Below are 24,984 nucleotides of genomic sequence, written 5' to 3'. Positions count from 1 at the left end.
AGCTGTGAACAAGGACTCCATCACTCGTTGCCTGGCCCAGAAACTCCATTTTCGGTTCAGCAATGCGTGTGGCGGAATGGCGCGGGGTGCTGGGAACAGCCATGGCCACTTCAAGCGCTCGGAGCCCCAAGGAAAATCGGCTTCTTTCACGTCATGCCTGCTGTTTGCTGTTTGTTCATTTCATCAATTTAAAGCAGCAGTTAAGGGGAAGGTACAAAGTGAAATCACAAGCTCACTTGGGTACCTTTACTACTGTAACCGATAGGCAACGTTCAATTGCTTATTACTGCTTTTGAGTTTTGTGAATGAGCTCATAATTAAGAAACAGAATGCCTGACGCCATATGATGGCAGACCTCTACTGCTAAGCATGCTGGGAGTTTCTATATTGGTTCATGTCGGCATCCTTTATTATGTGAAGTATTTAAATTAGGTGTGTCTAATAGGGTTTCCTTGTAGGGTGATACTGGTGATCTCCACATTCTGGAGGAAATAACTCCCCAACATGAGTGTAAAAGGGCAGGGCACAGGGTAATGCCTCCTCGCTCCAGATGGGAACATCAGACCACCGCGGAAAAGTCATGGAAGGAAGGGCATTAGGGGACTGCAGTCTGCAGACGGGAGCAGTAACTGATTTCGGTGGAGTCTGAAACCTCGTCAAGTTCCGTTAGCGTATGAGTCAGTTTGTTTAGACCCATGTGGCGGCGCCACATTAACAACAATTTTCCATCCGTGATCCTGTTCTGAGAAAGTCACGACTGCAGTCCCCACTGTCAGCTTGTCATCCGTCATCACGGCACTCGCTGTTTAAACATGGACCTGCCCGATCCCTAGCACTTCCATTCAGAGATCGTCTATTTGAGCAGCATGTGGGAAGTATAGCCAGCTGAATAGGTACCCCTCCAAACAAAGTGAGATATCAACTCTGTGGTGATGTTTCTAAAAGGCTAAGAGTATAAGCCCTGAGCAAAGTGAAATCATTCACTGTCTCTTTCTTTGAAGGCTAAGTATGTAGTGTGGATGACATTCGGCATGGCTGCAGATATTAGTGCATGGGCTTAAGGTTCAAATCCCAGGAACCCTGATGTGGAACCATCCTTCAATTGATCTTTCATGAGCTTTTATCCAGTTGAGGGTCACTGCAATCCTGAAACCTGTCACACGATGCACTGGAAAAGATACCACTGCCTCCCTGGGCATTCAAACACACACAATTGGCAATTTAGAGGCAACGATTCACCCAAATGACATGTTTTTGTACTGCAGGAGGAAAACCACACAAACATGGTGAGAATATGAAAACTTGACCCAGGAGGTATGGGGGGACAGTGCCTCCCACTTAGCCGCCCACATTATGCTGTACCCACAAAGAAAAGTCTTCGGCAAAATAAATTGCAGTGCACCTAAACAATAGCCATAATGAGGTGGTATTTATCCTCAGACACGGCTGTCTGACAGTGAGAATCAGGGGGAACAAAAGCAGAGCGTGATTTCACCTGTGCCGTGTTTGTAACGTCGCATTTCGATCAGGCGAGCGGCGCTGTTTCGGCCGTGCTGCCTGCCTGCACTTGGCGGCTGAGTGGCTGAGCCGTAATGACTTTCTCCGCGGAGAGACGCGGACCTTCCCGCATTCTCCCAATCGCCGCTTAACTGCGGCTCTGTTCCTGGTGTTTTTCCAAAGCGGCGTGCCAGGAAACGTATTAATCGCATCCTCATAAAAACCCACACTACAACCCTAATCTCTTCTCTGCCCCCTTTCCTTGGCCCTGCAGTTCCTTTAAAAGGCTCCTCGTATAGAGTAAACTAGAGATAAACAGCCAAATTAGGTAGACGATATGGGATGAAATGGATATCCCGCCGGGCTGGCTGTCTGCGTAGCCCCCTCTCCCCTGGCCGCTTCTCTGCTCTCTTCCCTGCTTCCGATTCCCGCTGTATCACACCTGTGTGCACCGTTTGCGAGGGAAGATCCCCGCTGTTTATTCTCGGTGACAAATCTGGGCTCAGAGCCCGCTTCCTAAAAGCAGACCATCCCAGTGGCAGACCTTCTGAAGACCCTTCAGGCTGTAAATGGAGGCTAGTCTTTGTCTCTCTAGTCCCAAAGGTCTGCTTCTATATGTGTATATTCTGGGTCGATGAAGGACCACTGCTTTATTTCAGGACTTGCTTTTTCTTTGTGTTCTCTTCACTTCACTTCGGCCGAATCATGCGGTGAATTTTTCTTATGCGATGAATTAAAACCATTTCTTTGAGAACAATGTCTGATGGCCTGGCATCTCCTGCCATGTGCCTAGTGTGTTCTGGGATGGGCTCCAGGCTCAACATGAGCCTACATTTGCTAAACGGTTATGGAAATCAGAAGGTTGGGTTGATGAAGTATTCAGTTACAGTATGTTCTGAGAGAACTGATTACTCGCAACTTCATCTACAAATCAAGGTCACATGCTTTTGTAATAATTTGATCAAACCAGAAACCATTTTATCATCTTAGAATGGGTCCCAAGTCTCAAATGAAGGGGACAGAAGATGTAGTTAATCCTAGCAAAGTCATGGGGGTCATATGGTTTCACCTGGAGATGCATGGTCATTATTTTTCCAACGGTCTGTTCAATGTTCCTTAGTCTGGGTACTTGAATAAGGAAATACTAGCCTGTTCCAGCATGGTGGTTAAAAGAGAAACACATACTGATAATACAGAAAAATACACAAGATAATGTTAATTAGATAGAGATGTGGTATAGGTATTAGTGAAATTACATTATTCAATAAATGGTTCAATAATATTCAAGTCTACATCTAATAGGGCTGAGTATCCCAGACCAAGAAAGCAAGAACATACAGGAAAACAACTGCCCAGCTCTCTGGGCCTCCCTGAACACGCACAACTAAAAGCAATCAATCACATTCAGACACATCCTCATTCACACACCTGAACAGAACAATCACATTCTACCCACTATCTTACCAGCTAACCCTACACACACCAAACCACATTGTGTGGTATGCATCTCCCAGTGCATCACAAATATTTAGTCATAACCATGACTGCTGTATTGTTATCCCCCAAATATAATTTATGGGTTATGTCAGTTTTATAGCATTTTCAAACGATGGTCTGAATGAGCATTTGAACAGAATTTCTCATATCTGTCAGCTGTGGTGGCTGGCTGGATGTGTCGTGTGATCCCGAAATGTTCATTTCGCCTTCGTTGTGCGAATCTCTCCGGCGGCAGTATGTGTGCCTGTCTCAGTGAGCCTCTTTTGGCTGCGGCGGCTGTGTGTTTGCCCATATCGAAGAGGGGAGCGGTCGGTCACCCAGGAGGTGTCTGATTTCCTGCTAGCACAGCCGTAATTATCCCTCTGAATGGCCCTTCCTCTCCTCATTATTTCCACCACATTGGTCCATGCGGGGCTCAATGATCCCTCCCTGATACTTTTAGGGGTCGCATTTGCACTCTAGCACCATGCTAACAGCTTTGTAATGTGCTAACGTATTGTTGTGTGTGTGTGTGTGTGTGTGTCTGGGTGGGAGTTTATATTTTTGGTGAATTTGTGTGCGCCCAGTGTCCATTTACTTGTGTGTGGGTTTTATCTGTTCATGTATATGTGCTTATGAGACTGTGTTGTGTGTGTACATGCATGCATGCATGTGTGACCATGCATATGATTGTGTGTGTGGGGGCAGGGGGTGTTTCTGTGTGTTGGGATGTACATATTGTATTGTGGGGACCAACTATCCTCAAAATATTGATAAAAACCGGGAATTTTTGGCGATTTTTTAAGTCCCCACAAGGGAAATTCAGTGTTATAAACAATTGTGAATGCAGAATATGCTAAATGCCTTGTTTGGTTACTTATGGTTAGGACTGAGTATGGGTTAAGGTCGTCATAGGGATTGGGATTATCATTATGCCCATAGAAATTAATGGAGAGACCCCACAAAGATATATATACCTATAATGTGTGTGTGCGTGTGTGTGTCTGATTGTTTGTGTGTGTGTGTGTGTGTGTGTGTGTATCTGATTGTTATGTGTGTGTGTGTGTGTGTGTGTGTGTGCGTGTGTGTGTGGTTATGTATATATTACATTGTGGGTAACAAATATTCCCACAATGTGATAAAAACCAGTTACTTTGACATTGTAGGGACCATTTCTTAGGTCCCCAAAAGGAGAAACTCAATTTTAGGTTAGGGCTGGGTAGGGGATAAGGTTGTCATAGTTGGGATTAGGGTTTTTCCCCATAGAAATGAATGGACGTTCCCTACAAAGACATTAATATACTGTAAATGCATAAAAAGGGGCTGCATAGCTGCTGGACAGTTGCAGTGCCCATGCTAACCCCTGTGCATCATCAAAAGCATCTGTGTTTCAGTGCCTGGTCTCAGCCTCACAGCATTTGGATAGCGTCACAACTCGGCATTTGATGGAGCCGTCGTCGCAGCCCCTCAGCACGACATCTGTGGGAGGCAGGCCTTCAGTGGCAGGCCTAACTGTGTGTTATAACTGCAGTGCAGTCACATATAAATACCCACACAGAGCCAAGTCCCTGTCGGGTCTCCCCAGAGAGCCCTGTCACTGGAGAGGCAGTGGCCCAGTGCAGCCAGGGCCCACTCTAATCTATCCTCCAGTTTAGATAAATGCTAATGATGCTAATGCTACTCAGATTGCTGACTCCATACATCAGGATATACTCATAATTTGATTGCTTTCCATGTCTCCAGAAAAAGTTTGGAATTATGGGGTGGCATGGTGTCCTGTAGGGTTGGGAGTTGGAATCCTGCCTCTACTCCACGTTTGTTTAGTTTGAAAGTCTAAAACTACCAGTACTTTAGGATTGTGTGCCATGGTGTATGTCTTATGATGGATTGGTATCCTATTCAGAGCTTACCCCAAACTCCTTGAGCCCTAAACTGCTGGTGATAAGCTCCAGGTTACCTGTGACCCTGAGAAGCTAAGCAGTTGGATGGTGGATGGATGGATGCAGGAAGTTTATGTTGACATGAGGTGGACTCCTCTGCAAACTGGTGACCTTTGCCCTCCTGCAGTGCCATCATGGGCCATCGTTGCCATCGCCCTGGTCGCCATCCTCCTCATTCTCACCTGCTGCTTCTGCCTCTGCAAGAAGTGCATCTTCAAGAAGAAGAACAAGAAAAAAGGCAAGGAGAAGGGCGGCAAGAATGCCATCAACATGAAGGACGTCATAGAAGGCACCAAGATGGAGGTACAGGCACTTGCACTATATTGTCTTTGTAAAACTTTTTATCAGCTCAGGGTATTGATTGTCTATTTATTAAGCTCTAGCAGTAGATATACATGTGTTGTTGATTTTTTTCTGCTGATGTGCTTTTGTTGAGATCACTGTAATAAGGCAGAACAGTAATATGTACTGTGGGGATTAATGGAGGGAAACAGCCAATGTCCTTGTGACAGTCTGAGTCTTCCACAACCTGTCACTCTCTAACCCATTACGCTGTTGCCGGAGCTGGCGTGTGACGTGTAACAGCGTCTTGCCAGGGTTCTTGCTAAGTTGAGAGGTTTGACACGTTACTGGAGGTGGACAGACCAACGTCTCGTTTAGAGCTGGCCGTCCCTCTTCGCCCTCTGCGGCTCCGTTTGGCGCTCATTGTCTCTGTGGCCCCATTCTGCTCATCCGGCTTATCGCTGATTCTAATTTCCATGGAAACAAAACAGAGAATGACAATAGGACTCACAGCAGCATGATTACCTTTCGTGGATCTGAAGTGCATTTGTTAATGCGCCGTACCTGAGTTTAAGAACCAGACTATAGTTTTGATTGTAATTACAGGTAAAAAAAAAAAACTGAAAAAGTTATATGTGTTTCTGCAGAATGGTACATGTTCTGCAGTGCTGAATGCCATGTGATTCCTAATGAATCAGTACCCACCCAGATAAATGATGCTCGTTAATTATATTGCTGCGGTATAATTAATTCTGCCGCTCTTTTTAATGTAGAGGTATATTTTATGACACACGCACACTTCAACTCACGTTTGCTTACTAATTGTGTTTCGTGGGGCTTGCCGTGCGTCTGATGAAATAATTGACAAAATCCATATAATTAAATGTTTGAAGGTTGACCATTGGGATCTGAGGAGCAGTGAGAAGTCATCGCCTATACCAAAGATATGTTTGTAAATGAAAAGCCTTTTAAAATCGCAGTTGAATGAAGTGTATCAGGCTGTGCGTTCAGTTCACGTTTATAATGTAGTTACTGATGTAGCCACTGAAACGTCCGCAGTGCTCCTTCAGTAGATGTTTTTTACATGTCGGTTGCAGAGATGAGCAGAAGCACAGATCTCCTGAGGTCTAAATTTAGCTGAGCTCCTCACACCTTCAAGACCACAGATGTTTTGCTAACATCTTGGCTTGCGCTGCCTCGAGTCAAAGAAAAATGTCATGTCACCAGACTCTCTTTCTCAAATTTTAAAACAAGCTCATAGCTGACGTTTAGAAAAACAAAAAATATATATATTCATGCAACCAGAGCCACAGTGCGGAAAGCAGCTTCAGGCTGCAGCTACGTCTTCGTCGCATATAGAGATGAGCTACTGCGCCCCCATCTGCCCCTCCAGCAGCTGTGCAGCCCCAGAGTGGTCACATCTCCTGGTTTGCCCAGACTCCTGTGCGAAACCTGTGTGTGGTTGTTTTAATTTCTGTCTCTTCCTTCTATGTCCTCCTTATCTGTGTTGTGTCTGGTGACTGTGCGGGATGGGCGCCTGTGGTAGGTCCCCAATTGCTGATGGATCTTCTTAGCCTGCTGCTCTGATGTTTAATGTCTTGACCACAACTTACTCCCATAGAGCTACATATATGTAACTATGCATACTGCACATGTATATATACATATATGTGTATGTTTGCCAATGCACATATATAAATCCCTGGTGTGCTTTGACAAGGTTGAATCGAATTGATTTCCGCTTCCCCAAGACTTTGATTTGCATATTAGTGTGTAGCTGTTAGTTGAAAGCACAATGATTAAAGCTAACGCTGAGAACCTGCTCAACCATAACGCACACGTTTGCGTGCAGTCCAAGTTTAGCCTTAAGCTACGTGGAGGCAGATTTGTAGATGTTTGGTCATGTGACCATAATATCTCAGTAGCTGAAAGACTGAAAAATAATATGGAGAAGCTACTGCAGGCTCATGCATATCACAGCCTTAATCATTTCCGTAATCCTTTTAGTGACTTGAGAGTACATACACTAAGATCTTACAACCCCAGCCAAAAAATGGCTATCGCATATGTATATGCTCTGTGTATACATACTATAGTTGCACCTTGTGCATGATTTTATGTTTCCTTAAAAGGAGATCAATTCTGTTCAGCCTTTTGCTTCCACACCAGCAAGCCACCAGCTCGTAGCATCACAGTGATAAGTTTCAAACCCTTACTGGTACCTTTTGCTGGCATGATGTGCGTAGCTTCCATCAACACCACATGCAGCTGAGGTCTCTGACGATGCGACTGAACGATGACCTCCCATCCGAAGGGGGCGCTGTCATATTTAAAAACTGAGTACTGCGAGCACACTTTCATAGAATGGGAATGCCCTGCATGCCTGTTGGGGAGTCTGACATCTTGAAGTCAGCTTCATACTGAATGAACTGAAAGCCTCTTCAGTTGCATGCCTCCTCTCCTCTGGCCCCCACCTTACCCCCGACGAGCAGTTAGCGAGGAACTTGTGTTTTTTTTTCCCTGACATTTCCCCGTTGATTTGTTTTTGCAAGAACTGACTTTGCCTGAAATAACATCAAGGGAATTATCAGCTTTTTCTTTTCCTAAGCAAAAAAAATATATCACTGGCTTTGAAGTCTTGCATCACCCCGGCTGCCTGCCCATTGAGTTCCGTTTATTCCTTTTTGCTTTCATTTAATAAAAAGTTTCTCAGACATGTATGCAGAGTGCGTGAGTGCAACAGGGTCACGCTGAGGCTGTGCATCACCGAGCATGTCGCGATGTTACCCGTCGTGTCGTTTAGCGCCCCGGAGAGGGGGCCGGGTCTCCAGAGTGGATTGGGACAGGACCGCCGAGGCCAGGCAGGCTGGCGCATGACTGACTGTCGGCGGGTGTCTCCTTCAGGCCTTGAAGGATGAGGATGATGCAGAGACAGGGCTGACGGATGGGGAGAAAGAGGAGGAGCCTAAGGAGACGGAGAAACTGGGCAAATTGCAGTACTCCATGGATTACAATTTCACTGAGAACCAGGTAAGGGGCCGGCCTGCCAATCACCACCTGTGTGCCACCTTAAGACCCTCCCACTGCTTTTCGTAAGTATGGTCACCCATCCTTCCATCCCTATGTTTACCCATCACCCCTTTAGAGCAACAATTATCTGACCAGGTAACTGTGAGGTAACCCCAGGAGTGTAGCTAGAAATTCAGTACAAAATCTTACCATTGGCTCTCTGCCCCTTTACATTATATAATTTTATTATTTAACTTATTGAAAGACCCCTTTAAAGGGCCGAGCTCCCTGAATCTGCCAGGGTATCCATGCCCCGGCACCCCTGCTCATTAGCATCCGCGTCATTTTTCCGACAAACACCGTTTCTCAGCTCCGTCCATTAACCGAAGTTATTTGTCCTGGAACGCCTGCTGCACATCTGCACCTCGGCTGAAAACAACTCAACCCAAAACTTAGAATAAAGCTACCGAAAAGTAATAGAAAAAGGCGAATTAAAATAACTTGTCATTGAAATCCATCTGGCCCCGTTCTCAGCGGGTGGGTTTTAAGGCAGCGCGACTTGAGAGGCAAATAAACTTGCTGATGGCAGATGTTCAGTGACAGATAACAGCGGCGGTCGGGGAGAGCTACGGCTTTCCCGGCTGGCCCGCTATCTCGCCATGTAAACAATCAAGACAGGCAGTGATTATCCAGGCCGTCCCATCAGTCTGCTTCGGCATGAAACGTCCAACATTTAGCACTCAAATAAAAATAATTGCATTCTCTCAGAGGGGGAAGCTCACGCACGCCGTCAGGTAATCTGTGCGCTGGTGACGCTTTCCGAGCGCGTACGCACACGTGCACTAACACGCGCCACACATTCCGGGCTGAGTCAGTCCAGAATCTGGCTTCGTGACGTCAGCATGCTAGCATGTTAAAAACCCGTCCTTCCGCGAACACCCCTGGGTGTCGCGCTACCATAAGGTTCAGTGGCGTTGAGTCAGGCGGAGCATTGCTGAGCTCCCGGGCCCTGCGGCAGGGGCGTGCAGATGGCACAAAAGGGGCATAAATCAGAGGGCCGCACAATCAGAGCGGCCTACTTTGTGCCCCCGCTAACCAGCATGCTGGTGACAGCACAGAAAGCTCCTTTCGGCCTCCGCTGTCTCAGAGGTCCCAGTCTATACCGCGGTTATTACCCTGCTGGTGTAGTGGATTCTGAAGCGGGGTGACTTCTGCCCCCTCCCTCTCCCAGAACGTCCCCGCTTTTGTTTAAAGGTAATCTGCCCTTTCCGGTCCGCCAGAGCGAAGGGCGTCCAGTGTGGACGGCGAATGAAAGGCCTTTATATCAGGGTGGGTGGCACTCACTGTACTTTCACTTTCTGAATGTAGAATCTCACCCTCTGAGCCAGGTCCTTTTTTTTTTCCTGCCTTTGAAAGGAGTCACGGCCCATTGGATAAAGTACGCTTCTCCCCCCGATTATTCTGAGCACAATGGCCTTGTCAAGACGATCAGGGAAAAAAAGCGTGTCAGAAAAAGCAGAATAAAAAAGAAAGTTTTAATACATCTCGCAGTTTTAATGCATTCCTGCCTCTAATTGACTGTGAACTATTATCCTGAGGCATAGATAATCACGGGGCCCCTGTGTTGCTTGGGATCACAAACCGTGTTATAAGGAAATGTGATCGCAGTGGGGCTTCCATGTCCCCATCCTCTGTAATACCTATTTGAGTCCTGGGGGGGGTATCTTCAGAATGGATTGGCAGATTATTGTTGACCTCTAAGAGGCAGCATTGTCCCTTTTTTCCGGATGGGGAATAGACGCGACAGCTTTCACAGAGCCGGGTCCTCTGAAGCACACAGAATTCTCCTGTGGAGAGAGGCCAGTGTATTATGGGAGATTCCCCCCAGGACAGGCTGGTAGCCACTGAATGATTGGCTAAGGCCCTCGCTGCTATCTGCTGTGGCCTCCTGCTTCCTGCCCGTGTCCAGGAGCGGCAGGACAAGAGAGGACTTGAGGCAGAGCGGCATGCTGGGAAGGGAGAGAGCTGCCGTTTAACCATGTTCACAGCCAGCTCGATTTATATAGCCTGCTATGAAAAAGCCCCACGCTTTTCCTGCTCATATGCAAAGCCGGACATTAATGTGGCCTTTTCTGGTGGGCAGCATGTAGCTTAGGGGCTCAGGGTTCTGCATTGTACCTGTGCCCCTCTCCGGAAGGTCGTGGGCTCAAATCCCGTGGCTGGGGGAGTAGTTACATCGCCATTTAGCTCTTTAGCAAGGTACTTAACCACAGTTCTGGCCCTGCTCTCAGATTCTCAGTTGTGCACTGCGTCAGACAAAAGCATCTGTTAAAATAAACAAGAATTTAACAGATGATCTTTGGCACTAGATCACTCTTTTTATGCAGCTTTTTAACAAACATAATTCAGTATTAGTTTAATTTCCTTTTTGTTATATAATGGGCACGATTCTTCCTCAGTGTTCTCCTTAACCCTGCTCACCACTCCTTTATCAACAAAACCACCATCGAACAGCATCCATCACCTTCATGGTCATCCAGCAGGGGGCAGATGTGAGTGCCTTGGGATGTGTGGTGTTTTTGAGTTGGCCGTGTGCTCCGCCATCCCAGCGGGGAACCCCTGCACCATCTGCTGTGAGCCCTGCCCGTCAGCGGTGTTAATGCACTACTCGGCTGCCCTGTCCAGCTCTGTCACCTCCGCGTTTGTCCGCTCAAGGCTGCTGATTTGGCCCTGATTGCCTCCCTGCCCCCGACTGACCCAGAGGCCAAGCAGAAGCTCCCCTGATTGGCAGGTCAATCAAGCCCCAAATAAAATACATAAGATCCATGCGGAGAAGGGGGCTTACACCACACCAGTGTGCCCTGACCTGATTTAAGAGGTGCGTTTGATTGGCCTCTGCCTTTTGGTTCTCCTCTGGAGAACTTTAACCTGATTCTTTTCTTCTGGACATTTATGTTAACATGGAAAAAAACACATGTCCAATTACAAAGTACTGACCGGATTCTGGTCCTCGGCTGATTAATGAAAGGTGCTGTGTTGTTTATATCAGTGTTACTCAAACCAGTCCCTGGGGACCCCCAGACGGTCCACGTTTTTGCTCTCCCTCAATTCCCTGGGAGTTTAGAGGAAGCAGAAACATGGAGCGTATGGGGTTCCCAGGGACTGGTTTGAGAAACACTGCTTTATGTAACATGTGCTATTAGTTTTCAGAGTGCGATGCGATGCAGCCTCTTGCATTTTAAGGTGTCAGAAAAGAGCTCCGTGCTTTAGACAGCAGGGAGATGGTATACCTTCCTCAGTGTGGGGTCTGTAATAAGCTTGGGCATGAGGGCCATTGGCCGCCTGGATGGTGCAGAGTGGCTGGGTGTGCTAGTGCCTCTGGGTGGTGATGCGCGGTGCTGATATCTGCTCCCTCTGGCTCTTCCCCCCGCCGCAGCTCATAGTGGGGATCATCCAGGCGGCCGAGCTGCCCGCCATGGACATGGGGGGCACCTCTGATCCCTACGTTAAGGTCTACCTGCTGCCTGACAAGAAGAAGAAGTTTGAGACGAAGGTTCACAGGAAGACGCTGAACCCCTGCTTTAACGAGCAGTTCATCTTCAAGGTGCCGTTTAACTCCACTTAACAACACCACGCGAGTGTAGGTGCAGCACACACAGCCCCACCCGAGTCTGCCTGCAGAACACCATAGACACCAACAGCACAACATGGGCCGAATATAGCTGCGAGGTACACAGCTCCTCACCATATAGATTCAGCTCAGCTGCAGTGAAGCTGTAAGATGTTCTCTGGACATTATGTGTTGTTAAAATTACACACAACCCAACCAGTGATAAAGCCAGCTAGTGAGCATTTCCGATAACGTAACGATTCATTCTTAAAATAGTCAGGTATTTAGGTTATTACTTTTAATGTGTGTAATAGATAAAAGGCTTCATGTACCTTCCTTGAGACCATGGCAGGTTTTAAAATGCCGTGGGGATTGTGGGTAATATAATGAGACGGTGAACGGCAGACGGAAATCGATGACATAAAGCCGACTGGGTGGAATTTCGGTTTCTAAGGTGGGAAGGAAATAATATAGTGAGTTAGCAGTGACTGTAGTGACTTGGTTAGTTTGCTGAGCCATAGTCCTCGTAAGGTGGATAACCCCCCCTCCTGCCCGCCTCTCACCCGGCAGGTGCCCTACACCGAGCTGGGGGGCAAGACGCTGGTGATGACGGTCTACGACTTCGACCGCTTCTCCAAGCACGACGCCATCGGCGACGTCAGGGTACCCATGAACAAGGTGGACTTCAGCCACGTGACGGAGGAGTGGCGCGACCTGCTGAGCGCTGAGAAGGAGGAGGTGAGCGCCACCACATCAGGGGGTGGTGTTCATCATGAAGGGGGAGGGGCCAAGCAAGGCGAGGCCACATGTCTGCATAGGGACTCAACTTTCCCCAGTAGGCTTGACCTAAATCGCACTGATGGAAAAGTGCCATCAACATGGTGAGCTGTGTATTATTCCAATATGAAATAATGTACAGGAAGCCTCTTCAGATAAGAGCAAATGAATCAAATCAAACAGCACATCCCATATGTTAATGAAGCTGGAGAAGTTAAAAATCAGAGAGTCAGAGCTGTTAGCACCGTGTGGCAGGTTTTTATGCGATAAGGAGCATCAGCAAACCTCTGAACCTGAACTTTCTCAGTAAATATTAAGGAGCAGAGTTGTGCGCAGCCTATAAACTGTGTGAGCTCTCCAGGTGAAAGAGCCCGTGTCTGTACAGTACAGTAGGTAACAACCGAATAAATCTGGATACCTGATAAATCCTGATCTCTCAGGAAAATGCCGCCGCCCCCCCCACCCCCATCATAAATCAGCGCGTGACTCCCTCGCGCGTTCCGTTCCAGTGGAAAATGTCACGGTGTGCAGGACAGGCAGGTTGCCATGGCGATGTGTATTTTAGCCACGGATGCTCCGAGTGAAAGGTTAATTAGGAAGTTGCCTCTCCGTAAAGTCGCATGTTTCGCCTGCACAGCAGGGACACTATTTTGGGATCTGTAGTCATTAGAATGCATTCAGGGATGCATCCATAGTGTGACATTCCTGCTGTCACTTTCCATCATACAGTATATATGCCTAATTGACATACAGTAGGTTATGGAAGAGCTCACATGCCGTGTGTCCATCTCTAAGCTCTGTTTCTACATGTGTCCCAGGAATAGGCATGTGTAAGTGAAGCCCACCCCTGCAGGTCGTCCCTGAGGGTGGTCTGCAGTTCCCCCGACGTCGCTGCTCTCTGCTTTTCGACATTTCACGCTGCTCTCCAGCACCTGCTCATGTCGCATGTGGAGCAGACGGATTTATTACATGTTTTATTCTAGATGAGTCTGCCATAAAAGCGTTACAGACTATAGAGCTAGTACAATAACTAGAATAGTAAACAAAACATTGCATTAAAAATGTCAAAATATAAGTGCACATTACACAAATGCATCTTTTAAGAAAGGAGCAGATGGTGTTAATTGGTCATTAATAAGAATAACTTGTGAATGCTGAGCAGAATCCACTTAGCCCATAAAGCTGAAGCTGTACCAGAATGTGATTCTTTAGGACGTGTTTTTATGATTTAAGTGCTTATCTTGGACATCATCCGTGCACATAAAGCAGCAGATGTCCAGATCTTCAGTGTGAATCCTCTCTGTCTGACTTCCCTGAGCCAGTTTTTTTTTTTCTGCCTGGGCGGAAATAACGGTGGTCTGCTGAAGTCAAATAACATCAGAATTTATTACACGGATGTCACACCCTAGTCTTATCTTACCTTTTTTTGGATCTCCTTCGTTGGGCTGTGTGGTGTTGACAGGGCTTCCTCACACACATATCTCCGGCAGCTGTAAATGACACCCCGTGGGTACCGCGCCGTAGTGACGAGCCCCTTCCTCTGTCCCGTCCCGCTGGGGCCCTTGGGGCTCATGTGCCTGACAGACCGCCCATCCAGCAGGAAGGGAAAGGTCACTTTGCTGGCGGGAGTCTGCATCTCCGGCCCTGAAATGGAGGACATGACTGTACCCTCGGCAAAATGCTGCCCCCATCACTGGAATCTTCGGGAATATGGCACGTATAGGTGGCCCAAGATAATGTTCTTCTAAATGCTGTAAATGCTGTAACCCCAACATTCAGATTCAGAGAGTTTGATGCCTTTTTTACCATCCTGTACAAATTTTATGTATATGTGATCAATCTATCCATCCATCCATGTATCTTCTATGTGGTTATACTTGTCAGGGTAATGAGGGGGTCGGGGCCTATATAATATTAGCCCATATTTCCAGGGTTGGGGTGGAGTGTGGAGATTGCATGTTCTCCCAATGTCATGCAGGTACCACCCCCCCCCCACACCTGACAGATAGTTTTACATTTTTATTCATTTATCTGATGCTTTTATCCAAAGCGACTTACAGTGGAGGAAAGGGTTATAATTTATCTGCATTCCTTGGGATTTGAACCTATAACCAACAGTACAAATCAAAAGTTTGGAGACGCCAAGCCGCCGACAAACAAGAGTGATAGTGTCGGATCACATGACCTGGCCACCTGACCTTAACACAGTATAAATGGTTTGGGAGGAGTTTGGCCAGAGAGTGAAGGAAAAGTGACCAGTGAGTGCTCAGCATATGTGGGACTTCCTTCAGAAGAGCTGGAAAAGCATCCCAGAAGGCCACCTCATGAAACTGGCATAGAGGAGAAAGTAGGTTCAGCCAGTCTTGGGGGTACGGGCCTTGCTCAATGGCCCAGTGGTGGCATCACTCTGCTGACCACGGAATTTGAACCAACAACCTTCTGAGTCCCAACCAACAGAACTGCCCCACCCCAATATTTTTTAAATACTTTTTTGGTGAGTGCATAATTTCATATATGCTATTTTATAGTTTTCGTGTCTTTATAATTATTCTAAAATGTATAGATTAGTACAAATAAACCTTTTTGTGGGTAGGTGTGTCCAAACTTTTGACTGGTATTGTATGTTAGAACAATACTGTACTTGTTCAGCTACAGGAAAGAGTGGCCCCAGTTTGTATTTCTAAGTGCGTTCATGTACAGTATGTGCCTTGCAATGCGCTGGACTCCACATCCACTGCGCTCCCCCGCCACGGGCCCTGTCAACCTGCCTAGGATAAGCAGCTAGAAAATGGATGAGTGGATGGAGTAGATTTTGCGAGAAATATCACATCCTAAACAAAGCATGTGAGCTAACTGGGATAATCAAATATCAAATGTGTTCCACCACAAACTGGCGTGTTCAGGTGTGTTACTCTGCAACACAGTGTCGGGAATGTAACCACGGAGGAGCCAAGACAAGATTCGTATTATACAGATAGCTATCTACCAAGCATGGACAAGCCAGTTTTGGAAACGCCTGTTCACCCACTGTCACACGATCGTGTTATTTTAGATGTATGGTAGACTGCTGCCCCCACAACCCTACGCCAGATAAGCGAAGGAAAATGGGTGGATGGATGGTAACATGGTGGCAGCTTTTATAAACACATATAGAGTAACTATATCATAACTGTGGATATTTGCTTTGCTTGGCTTATTGCCATGGCAACTACTTGTGCACTTTGGCAGCCAAAGACTGCCGGCATGAAAAAGCCATTGGCTGTGAACCCAAATGACGTCTAGGATTTTTTCAAGGTGTGGGGCATAAGAGGGGTCACAATTCATACAGAGGTGCCGACCTTATCATTATGCATGGAGTCTGTGAGAGACCCGGGGGGCTGATCAGCTTTAACCTGCGGCCAGTGCTCCCTGTGACCACAGCCCTATATACGCCCCTACTAGGGCCCGATCCAGGGCATGGAAGGCCAAGAGATCACAGTAAGGCCTGGATCCAGGCAAACCCGATAAACACTTTCATAAGCAAGACGTCGATGTTGGTGAGGCCAAGTGGCCGGTGCTGATCTGGACGCTGCTTAGTGTGTTGAACTTTATGTGCATCTGAGATTCCCAGGAAGTCACTGGCAACGGAAATTACAGCAACTGACGATGATTTGCACAACTCATCTCCCAAACATCTCAGCGCAGGGTGACACTCAAAGAACAGGAGAACTAAAAACATCAGAGGCAGGAGTACAACATGTAGTGAAGTGTACACCTGGTCACTACTAAGGCAGTGCATGTATATAGAGGGTATAGAAGATATACATAGTGCATTGGTTTTCAAATTAGTAATACTTGGATCATGAAAACACTATTGCCTTACAATTTACAGTATTAATACAAGCCAAATGTACTGAATTTTATGTAATGTCATAATACTTATGTGACGTTGCCCACTCACCTTTAATATGGTTAGAAAAAGAGTTAGTGTGAAAACATATTTTAAAGAACACAAGCATATGTTATTTACTACATAGGAACCTCATCGCCCTGTGGAAAACATGAACACTACACACAAAAACATGAAACACAGAGCATTGTCACTGCGGTTGTTATGTTGGTGTAGCAGGGAGAGTTAGTAGGTCAATGAAGAGGTTATCAGTCCAGAAAGGGTGTCACCATTGCATCCAATATAACTGACTCACTCCAGGGAGCTGCTAGACAATGTCGTTATCGTCGGTCAGACATCTCCGGCATCCCATAATACCGGCTGGCCTTCACGTGCATTCCACCTGCCGTGCAAGTAACTGAGCTCTTCTCCGCTTCCTCCTCGCAGCAAGAGAAGCTGGGTGACATCTGCTTCTCCCTGCGCTACGTGCCCACGGCCGGCAAGCTGACCGTCGTCATTCTGGAGGCCAAGAACCTGAAGAAGATGGATGTGGGTGGCTTATCAGGTGAGAAGAGACCGGGGGAGTTTCAGCGGCGAGCGATCAGGTGGTGGAGATGGCGATGGGAAGAGATCCGAATCTGGCCCCGGCTGCCAGCCTCAGATAAGACCAAGGCTGCATCACAAATCTCCAGGGTTCATTCAGAAAGAGGAATTTATAGGTGCCTGTGATGCATAATGGAAACAGCGTGTCGCACACTGAGTATTTCTGCATGCAAATTAGCCGGCGGGTTGATTTTCTTCCTCCAAAATGCTGCTACATACCTGTTAAACACAGCAAACTGAAGTCTCAGAATGGGATAAGGACAACACTGGGCCTTCAAATGATGAAATATTGGAAACTGAAATGAAAATGATGTTTTATTTGCACAAGTACAGGTACACTGGAATGCTTCTTTCACATATCGTATCTCCTTAATGTTTGAGACATGCACACACGTCTGAGCATAGGGTCAGTAGTTTATCTGGCAGACCTGGAGCATTTTGGGTGATTTAGGGCCTTACTCAAGGGACCAAGGGGGATGAGACCACTCTGCTGAGCACGGGATTCAACCCAGCAGCCTTCTGATCACAGGCAAAGAGGCCTAAGAGGTACAGCCATACACTGCCTCCCCCCAGAAAAGATAGAAGATCTCAACCAGAATGTGTAAGGTGGCAGTGTTACCCACGGAGCAACCATGCTGCCAGTGAACTGCCTCTATATTACTACATAATTTTTTGCCCATTAAAACCTCAGCAGGCAACACAGACTCACCAACAAAGCAATTACTGTGTCTGGTTATGAATAAATATGAAATGTTGTCGCTTAAACATGGCACATACTCACTGGGGTGTTAACACAATGCGAGACATACAGCCACCCATCCAAAATAGAGAGTTTAAAAAATGACATGGTACCCGACTCGTATTGCTGATCCTGTATCAGCAGACCAGCAGCGAGAAGCTCGCAGAGGAGTGCGGGAAGAAAATGAAGTTTTAGCCTGATTTAAACTCCCAATTCCCAAGACATGCCCTGTGGGTGGCGGAGCGCTGCAGCGTGGTGCGAATCTGCCACGGCGCGTGGGAGGAATGTGGGAGGGATGGGGGAGGAACGAGGGAGGAGCCACGGTATGCTGTGTGCTTACTACTCAGGGTGGGCAGAGAGTGCAGAGGTGCAGTGGGCGGGACCAAGTCAAGGTGGAATATAGCATAAAAACATCAACCAGCCAATCAAGTTTCATTTTTCATTTTCCAGAGGGAATTTAGAAACAGGAAAACCGAACAAAAAACAAGAAAACAGGGAGCATCCGTGTTGGTATATTTAATTGTTGTGTGATGGTAGAGGTTTGTATTATGTTGTCTCAGTGACTGAGAGGGACGTCTGTGGAGATTCCCTTCATGCACATACTCCACACCGTCACGCTCTCCTTGCTGCACATGCTGTAATGTACAGCTCACAGCTCTTTTTGGGTCAGATCCACTGCTTTCCAGAGTAGGCCAGACCCTCCTGTTTATTCATGATCCTGGGCATAAGCTGTGCTCCACAGCACCAGGCGGTCCAATGACCGACCCCATCAGCGAGTGTCATGTTCAAGGCTGGACCTGCACGCATCCAGGGAAGCTGTAGAGAATCACAGCAACCTCCCCTCTGAAACCAGGGTGATGACTCATGAATCCGTGGAGGAACATGATGTATGTATGATTACAGGAGATGTGTAGTGAATGTGTGAGAAAATCATCAGTTGTTTACAATGCTTTTAAGAAAATCACCTGTAATGAGTCCTGAAAAAGCCTGAGGCTGCTTCTGGAAGCTTTTTGAGAAAGCAGAGGCTCACTTAGGCATGCTGGCATTAGAGTGATGATGTCCCTTTGGATGCGGGTCTCAGTGATGTCCCTTTGGATGCGGGTCTCAGTGCCGTCCCTTTGGATGCGGGTCTCACTGATGTCCCTTTGGATGCGGGTCTCACTGATGTCCCTTTGGATGCGGGTCTCACTGATGTCCCTTTGGATGCGGGTCTCAGTGCCGTCCCTTTGGATGCGGGTCTCACTGATGTCCCTTTGTATGCGGGTCTCACTGATGTCCCTTTGGATGCGGGTCTCACTGATGTCCCTTTGGATGCGGGTCTCACTGATGTCCCTTTGGATGCGGGTCTCAGTGCCGTCCCTTTGGATGCGGGTCTCACTGATGTCCCTTTGGATGCGGGTCTCACTGATGTCCCTTTGGATGCGGGTCTCACTGATGTCCCTTTGTATGCGGGTCTCACTGATGTCCCTTTGGATGTGGGTCTCACTGATGTCCCTTTGGATGTGGGTCTCAGTGCAGTTCCTTTGGATGCGGGTCTCAGTGCAGTTCCTTTGGATGCGGGTCTCAGTTATGTCCCTTTGGATGCGGGTCTCACTGATGTCCCTTTGGATGCGGGTCTCACTGATGTCCCTTTGGATGCGGGTCTCAGTGCCGTCCCTTTGGATGCGGGTCTCACTGATGTCCCTTTGGATGCGGGTCTCAGTGCTGTCCCTTTGGATGCGGGTCTCAGTGCTGTCCCTTTGGATGCGGGTCTCAGTGCTGTCCCTTTGGATGCGGGTCTCAGTGCTGTCCCTTTGGATGTGGGTCTCAGTGCTGTCCCTTTGGATGCGGGTCTCAGTGCTGTCCCTTTGGATGCGGGTCTCAGTGCAGTCCCTTTGGATTCAGATCTCAGTGCTGTTCCTTTGGATTCACGTCTCAGTCCTGTTTCTTTGGATGCAGTTCTCAGTGCATTCATTTTGGATGTAGTTTTCAGTGCTGCAGAGAGGATTTGTGTCCTTTGCAGGCCAGGCTAAATGCTTCACCATTTGTCCCCAATGCTCTGCAAACCCCCACATACACAAAGATGTCATCATCTGCCGACCGCCAGCAATCGCCGCCTGTTCCCTTCCTGCTCTGGTCAGGCTGCTGACCAAACTGTTTCCGCAAACTGCCACTCATCTGATCCATGCGATGAGACCGCAGCCTGGCTAAGCCAAGCACACCTGCAGCCTATCAAGGCCCCCCTCTTGGCCGGATGTGGCTTCCTCCCCACAGCAAGCTCCTACCCACCACCAAGGTCACCGGGTTTTCACAGGTGCCCATTAAGGTGCCCGATGAGCCGGACTTTCAGCGCCTCCTCTGTCCGAGCTTCACGGCAAACGCTCATCTCTAATGCGAGGGATGAAAGATGGCAGCAAAATGAGCTTCCATCAGTTTCTTTCATGAAATATTCTGTTGTTAATTAATATTTTTAAACATAATTTTTACTAATAAGAAAGCAATTTAGTAAGTACTCTTTGACAGTTCACCATATGCGTGTAGTTCTCTCTGCACAAAATTTCAAGAGATCAATGTATGTGATTTACATAGTAATAGCAAATGAGGATGTTTAATTCAGGTTCAAGGGAAAAAAGCATCTACGGACTGAAGTCCATTTTGGAGTACTTAGCATATTTTTACCGTTTCAGGGAACCACATTTCATCCTTATCTGTTTAATTACTAAATATGGCACTAATATATCTTCTTGAAGTAGCTGAAGATGCTGCATATTGTTAAATGCTTAAAAATGACTTTGGGCACAGAAATGGGCCGCCACTCACTAACAAGGCTAAATTATAATTTGATAATTCCAAGACAAAGGTAATTAAGTGTCCATTAAATGTGAGTAGGAGATATAAATACAGAGGATGGAGCCAAAATGGCGGGACACAGGGATTTAGTTATGAGGGCAGTACCACTTGCTTGGAGGAACCTGCTGATACTTCACTGGCTTGGGCTCTCACTGCTGCACAACGCCGAATGGTCCGCAGACTCCTGTGGAAGTGCGTGTCTGTGGCGTGACACGCCACACTCCAAAATGTCAAACAAGAAGCTGGCATTCTTCTGTTTTACCCACAACAACTAATTATGCTGTTTTTTCTTCGGTAGAAGACCAGGGGAAATTGGAATAACTGATAACGCATATCCTTTTATGTTCTATAAATACAGCAAATATTCCGTTTGTCCTATTATTGTGTTGACCGAATCAGTTGAGAATGAATTTGTTGTAATTTCGTCTTTCAGAAAACCAACATTGCCTTTCGGTTTTGCCTTCGGGTTGAAGCATAAAATTAAATTTATGTAAATTCCCAGCGGTATCTAAAGGCAGGCGAATATCCAGAACCTGACACAAACTATTACTCTCCACTTTTTTTGTGTTTGCGGATTCAAAGCAGAGACGTGTCACCGCCTGTAAAGTGAAAATGGACCCTAATGAGCTTTCAGCCTTGAGACAAGCAGTGCAGTAGGTAGTGTAGTGTGTATAATTACCCTAATTACCAACTACCCCCATCGTGAGTCAGTCTGAAGAGAATGAGCAACTGATGTGTTTTTAAGTCCCCACATCCTCTTTTTATGCCACGTTTTCAGTGTCTAATTGTACATGCCGTGCTAGTTAAGGATGTTTTCATTATGATAGTATTCCTAAAAATAATATTTAAAAACAGAAAAAAATTGAATACTGTCAGAATTGTTATATGGTATGCACGAAATGCTGAAACCATGTCTGTTAATGGCCAAAGGAAGGATGTGATCATATATCAGTAAGACTGACCTGTTATATAGATGCTGACGTGTGTCTTAGGAGGTTCGGATGCTGTGCCAGTGAGAGGAAGGTTGCTAGTTCAAATCCTAGGCTCACCCCTATGATTTTACTGTTGGCCTTCTGAGCAAGACCCTAAATCCCCAGGGATCTCAAAAATGCACATTGCTTTGGATAAAAGCTGCCCAATAATCTGATCAATAAACAAAACGTAAGTTTTATGGAAAATGTTTGCTCATTCATGGACCTCCTTCCAAATCGAGGTCCTTCATTTAGCATGGTAAGACTCCCCCCTGACCATGTTCTGGCGAAAGGTGATGCTCTTCACAAGTCCCAGAGAGAACTGGGCCATCTGATAACATCTGCGTTTGGTGTACACAGCTTCTCTGGTGAAGCAGGGATGCGGGGGGAGTGTTGGCAGTCTCAGATATCCCTCTGATCCTGATTCCCAGCTGTTTGCTGCTGTTTTAATTAGAGAGCTCTCCCGGGGAAAGGCAGCATGCAAAACAATGAAGGGGAATTAATGAAAAATGTTACTCATTAGTGCCCCCTACCACCCCGGGTTCCTAATGGTCAAGGTCATACTTACAAAGGTGGGGTGGATTTTTATTACTTCATTACTCTAGTAGATCATTAGTGTGTATTGCCTTGTTGATGACACTGCCGTGAACACTGATTATTTTGAAACATTTTCATAGACCCAGAGCACATTCCAAAGGACATCTCCAGCTGATCTGCTGAATGGAAGATCTGTAGCGTTTATAACTGTGCCACAATGTTAATGTGAAGAAACAGAAGATACACCCACAATTTACCTGCAAGTTAATGTCTGAGCTAATGTGTGAGTAGCTACATACTGAGATCTTCTAACTCATCCCAGAGGATCTCAAAAAATGAGGTCGAGAGGTTCAAGAGCAGGGTGTTGAGAGAGAGGTAGTGGGCCAGTGGAATGCGGATGGAAGTGTGGAGAGCCAAAAGTTGGAAGATAAACTTTATTGGTCCCAGTTAGGAAACTTTTCAAAACAAGATAGCTACCCGGAGTACACCTATTGGATCTTAAGTCCAACGCCTTAACCACTCGGCCATCATGGTGTGACTTAACGTTTAAGGGGTTGCAGATGTTTACTATAAGATTGTGGATGCAAGAACGTATACCAGTGCTCGTGAAACACCATCTTAGAGCAGACAGGTAACAATCTCTGAAGCAGTAACTAAATGGCAATGATGTGAATTAGTGAATATGTGAATATATTAGTGAATATATTTAATGCTTAATTTGTTTTCTTTCTGCATAAACCCAACTGACTTTTAGAAGCTCCACACCATGGTCTAAACAAAAGGGCCGAAAGCCGGGCATCTGCCATTGAGCCAACGACTATTTGGGTGCAGGTGATTTATGGCTCTGAAGAGTGGGAAAAGCAATTTGGAGGTGATTGAGGATCGCAAAGTCGCTGCTGTCTGCGTTGATGGAGTTTTCCGAAGGCCCCAGGGGTGGTGTGGAGATTCATGCCCTGAGAGTCGACAAAAGCGAAATGACAGGCGGCGCGGCGTGGGGCTGGGCTGCGTTGAAGCCGGCCTGTGTAAGCGGGTGAACAGCTCGTCCTGTAAGCTATCAACGTGTCAATGCAACCAGCGGCAAAAGCCATTGGACACTATTCCAGCCAATAAGATAGCTGCGTACATAGGGGTCCGTTGCCGTGGAGATTTTACTTGCATTTAACCTGCACATATCTATTATGACAATGGCTGTCCATATGACCACCGATCCATCGCAGCGTGAGATGACGGTGGACATAATCCTGCTTGCTGACAAGAAAATGGAGGCCTGTGATCATTACAGCTATGGAAGGTTGCTGGAGGTAACAGGGAAGACTGCTGAATGATTCCAGATGTAGGATGCTCTTTGTGCCCTATTTGAAAATGGACTTTAACCTCAATAACTTCAGTAACGACCAGATTTTCATTTATATATATATATATACACACGCACATATATTTCTTAAATGAAAAAAGTAATCATGAGGTTTAATGTTTTATACCTTATGAATCCTGCACACAGTGCTGAAAACACTTCTCACCCAAGTCAGTGTTTTACTAGGCAGTTTAAATTAACTACCTTCCTCAAGGGCAAGACTGAAGGTCCCACCTGGGATCCTTCCTTAGCCAGTCTGTGACCTAAAGATCATCCATCATTGATTTGTTGTCAATCAACATTTGTTGTTTGACATGTGTTTTTACACGTGTTCTGTAGCCTATAGCACATATCTAAAACATACAGTGAAATGCGACATAATTCTATATCTATCTATCTATCTATCTACCTATCTATCATTTTTATGCTTTATGCTACTATTTCTACACGTAAACAGAATTGCAATCCAAAGTCTCATTCGAAATGTATCGTGTTAAAAAGATGACTGCGGATTAACACATGAATTCCGCATCAGTGGAAATCATTTTGCCCTTGATTCAAACTGAAGCAAACAAATGACTTTGGTGGTGGGATGTCAGGTGAACATCGTTCTAATGCCATAGCAGGACAAACTGTTATGTATCGTTCATTACTCAAAATCAAGGGCAAGCAGTTTGTTCGCTGAACTGAATCAGAGACTGTGAAATACTGGGGATTTAAAAACAACAAAAAAAAGCCTCTTTTGTAACTCTCTTATATCCCAGCTCACGTCTCTGTTTCTGGCTATTACATTGATACACCAGACATGTTTCTCCTGCTCGACTCATATCAACTGACTTATTGGAAAACCCAGAGCATTATATTAGCCTGAGCGGTTAAGTGGCAGGCAAGTATGAAGTAGACCCCCACCCCGCCCACCATTCCCCCAAAAAAATCAATTTTCCCCTGCCCTCTCTTACATCTTCAGTCTTCAGGCTTTGCATTCTGTTCATGATCTGCCGGATCATAAAAGCGCCCTGCCGCTCAATCATCTGCCGCTCTAATTATGTGCGAACAGCAACTGCCCCGGCCGCCATCAGAAATCACCAGCAAAGCGGTTGATTCCTAGAATTTAGAAATCGATGTTCCCTTTCACGATGACTATTGATCCGCTCCCTGTCTCACCAGACCAGAAAGTGTGAGGATTTTTTTTTTTCCCCAAGGAGGATCTGAGCCAATCAAGCGTAGTCAAGGTAACGTTTTTTTGTGTCCTTTACCGGTTTTTTACCAAGAATACAGATGATGCAGTAAACTTGTCTATTCAGAGGTGTTAAGAACTGTGTCGGGACATTTTTGAACTTGGTGGTGGTCATTTGTCTCTTTAATCATAAACTGGCTTTCAGATTATGGGGTCTAAAAATTAAGATTTATAAAGGGTAAAAAAAAATGGCTGATTTTAATTGCTGATGTGGCCTTGTAGAATTTGAGAGCCCTCTTTTATGACATCCATGGT

At 46.3% G+C, this 24,984-nt stretch overlaps 1 protein-coding gene across 12 annotated transcripts in view; it reads left to right on the top strand.

Moving 5' to 3' along the window:
* Nucleotides 1–24,984, top strand: part of syt1a (synaptotagmin Ia) — a 168,690-nt gene that overhangs the window by 130,830 nt on the left and 12,876 nt on the right. For 11 of the 12 annotated variants that reach the window (XM_072710088.1, XM_072710070.1, XM_072710068.1 and 8 more), the window contains 5 exons: nt 5,041–5,216; nt 8,100–8,225; nt 11,641–11,808; nt 12,385–12,552; nt 16,907–17,024. In XM_072710088.1, coding sequence (XP_072566189.1) covers nt 5,041–5,216; nt 8,100–8,225; nt 11,641–11,808; nt 12,385–12,552; nt 16,907–17,024 — 756 coding nt within the window. The remainder of the gene's footprint in view (nt 1–5,040; nt 5,217–8,099; nt 8,226–11,640; nt 11,809–12,384; nt 12,553–16,906; nt 17,025–24,984) is intronic. The other variant, XM_072710096.1, reaches the window with a different exon arrangement.

Source organism: Paramormyrops kingsleyae, chromosome 1 (genome assembly GCF_048594095.1).
Source record: "Paramormyrops kingsleyae isolate MSU_618 chromosome 1, PKINGS_0.4, whole genome shotgun sequence".
In the NCBI taxonomy this organism is placed as follows: Eukaryota; Metazoa; Chordata; class Actinopteri; order Osteoglossiformes; family Mormyridae; genus Paramormyrops; species Paramormyrops kingsleyae.
The sequence above is the reverse complement of the archived record's forward strand: the minus strand, read 5'-3'. Positions and strand labels throughout refer to the sequence as shown.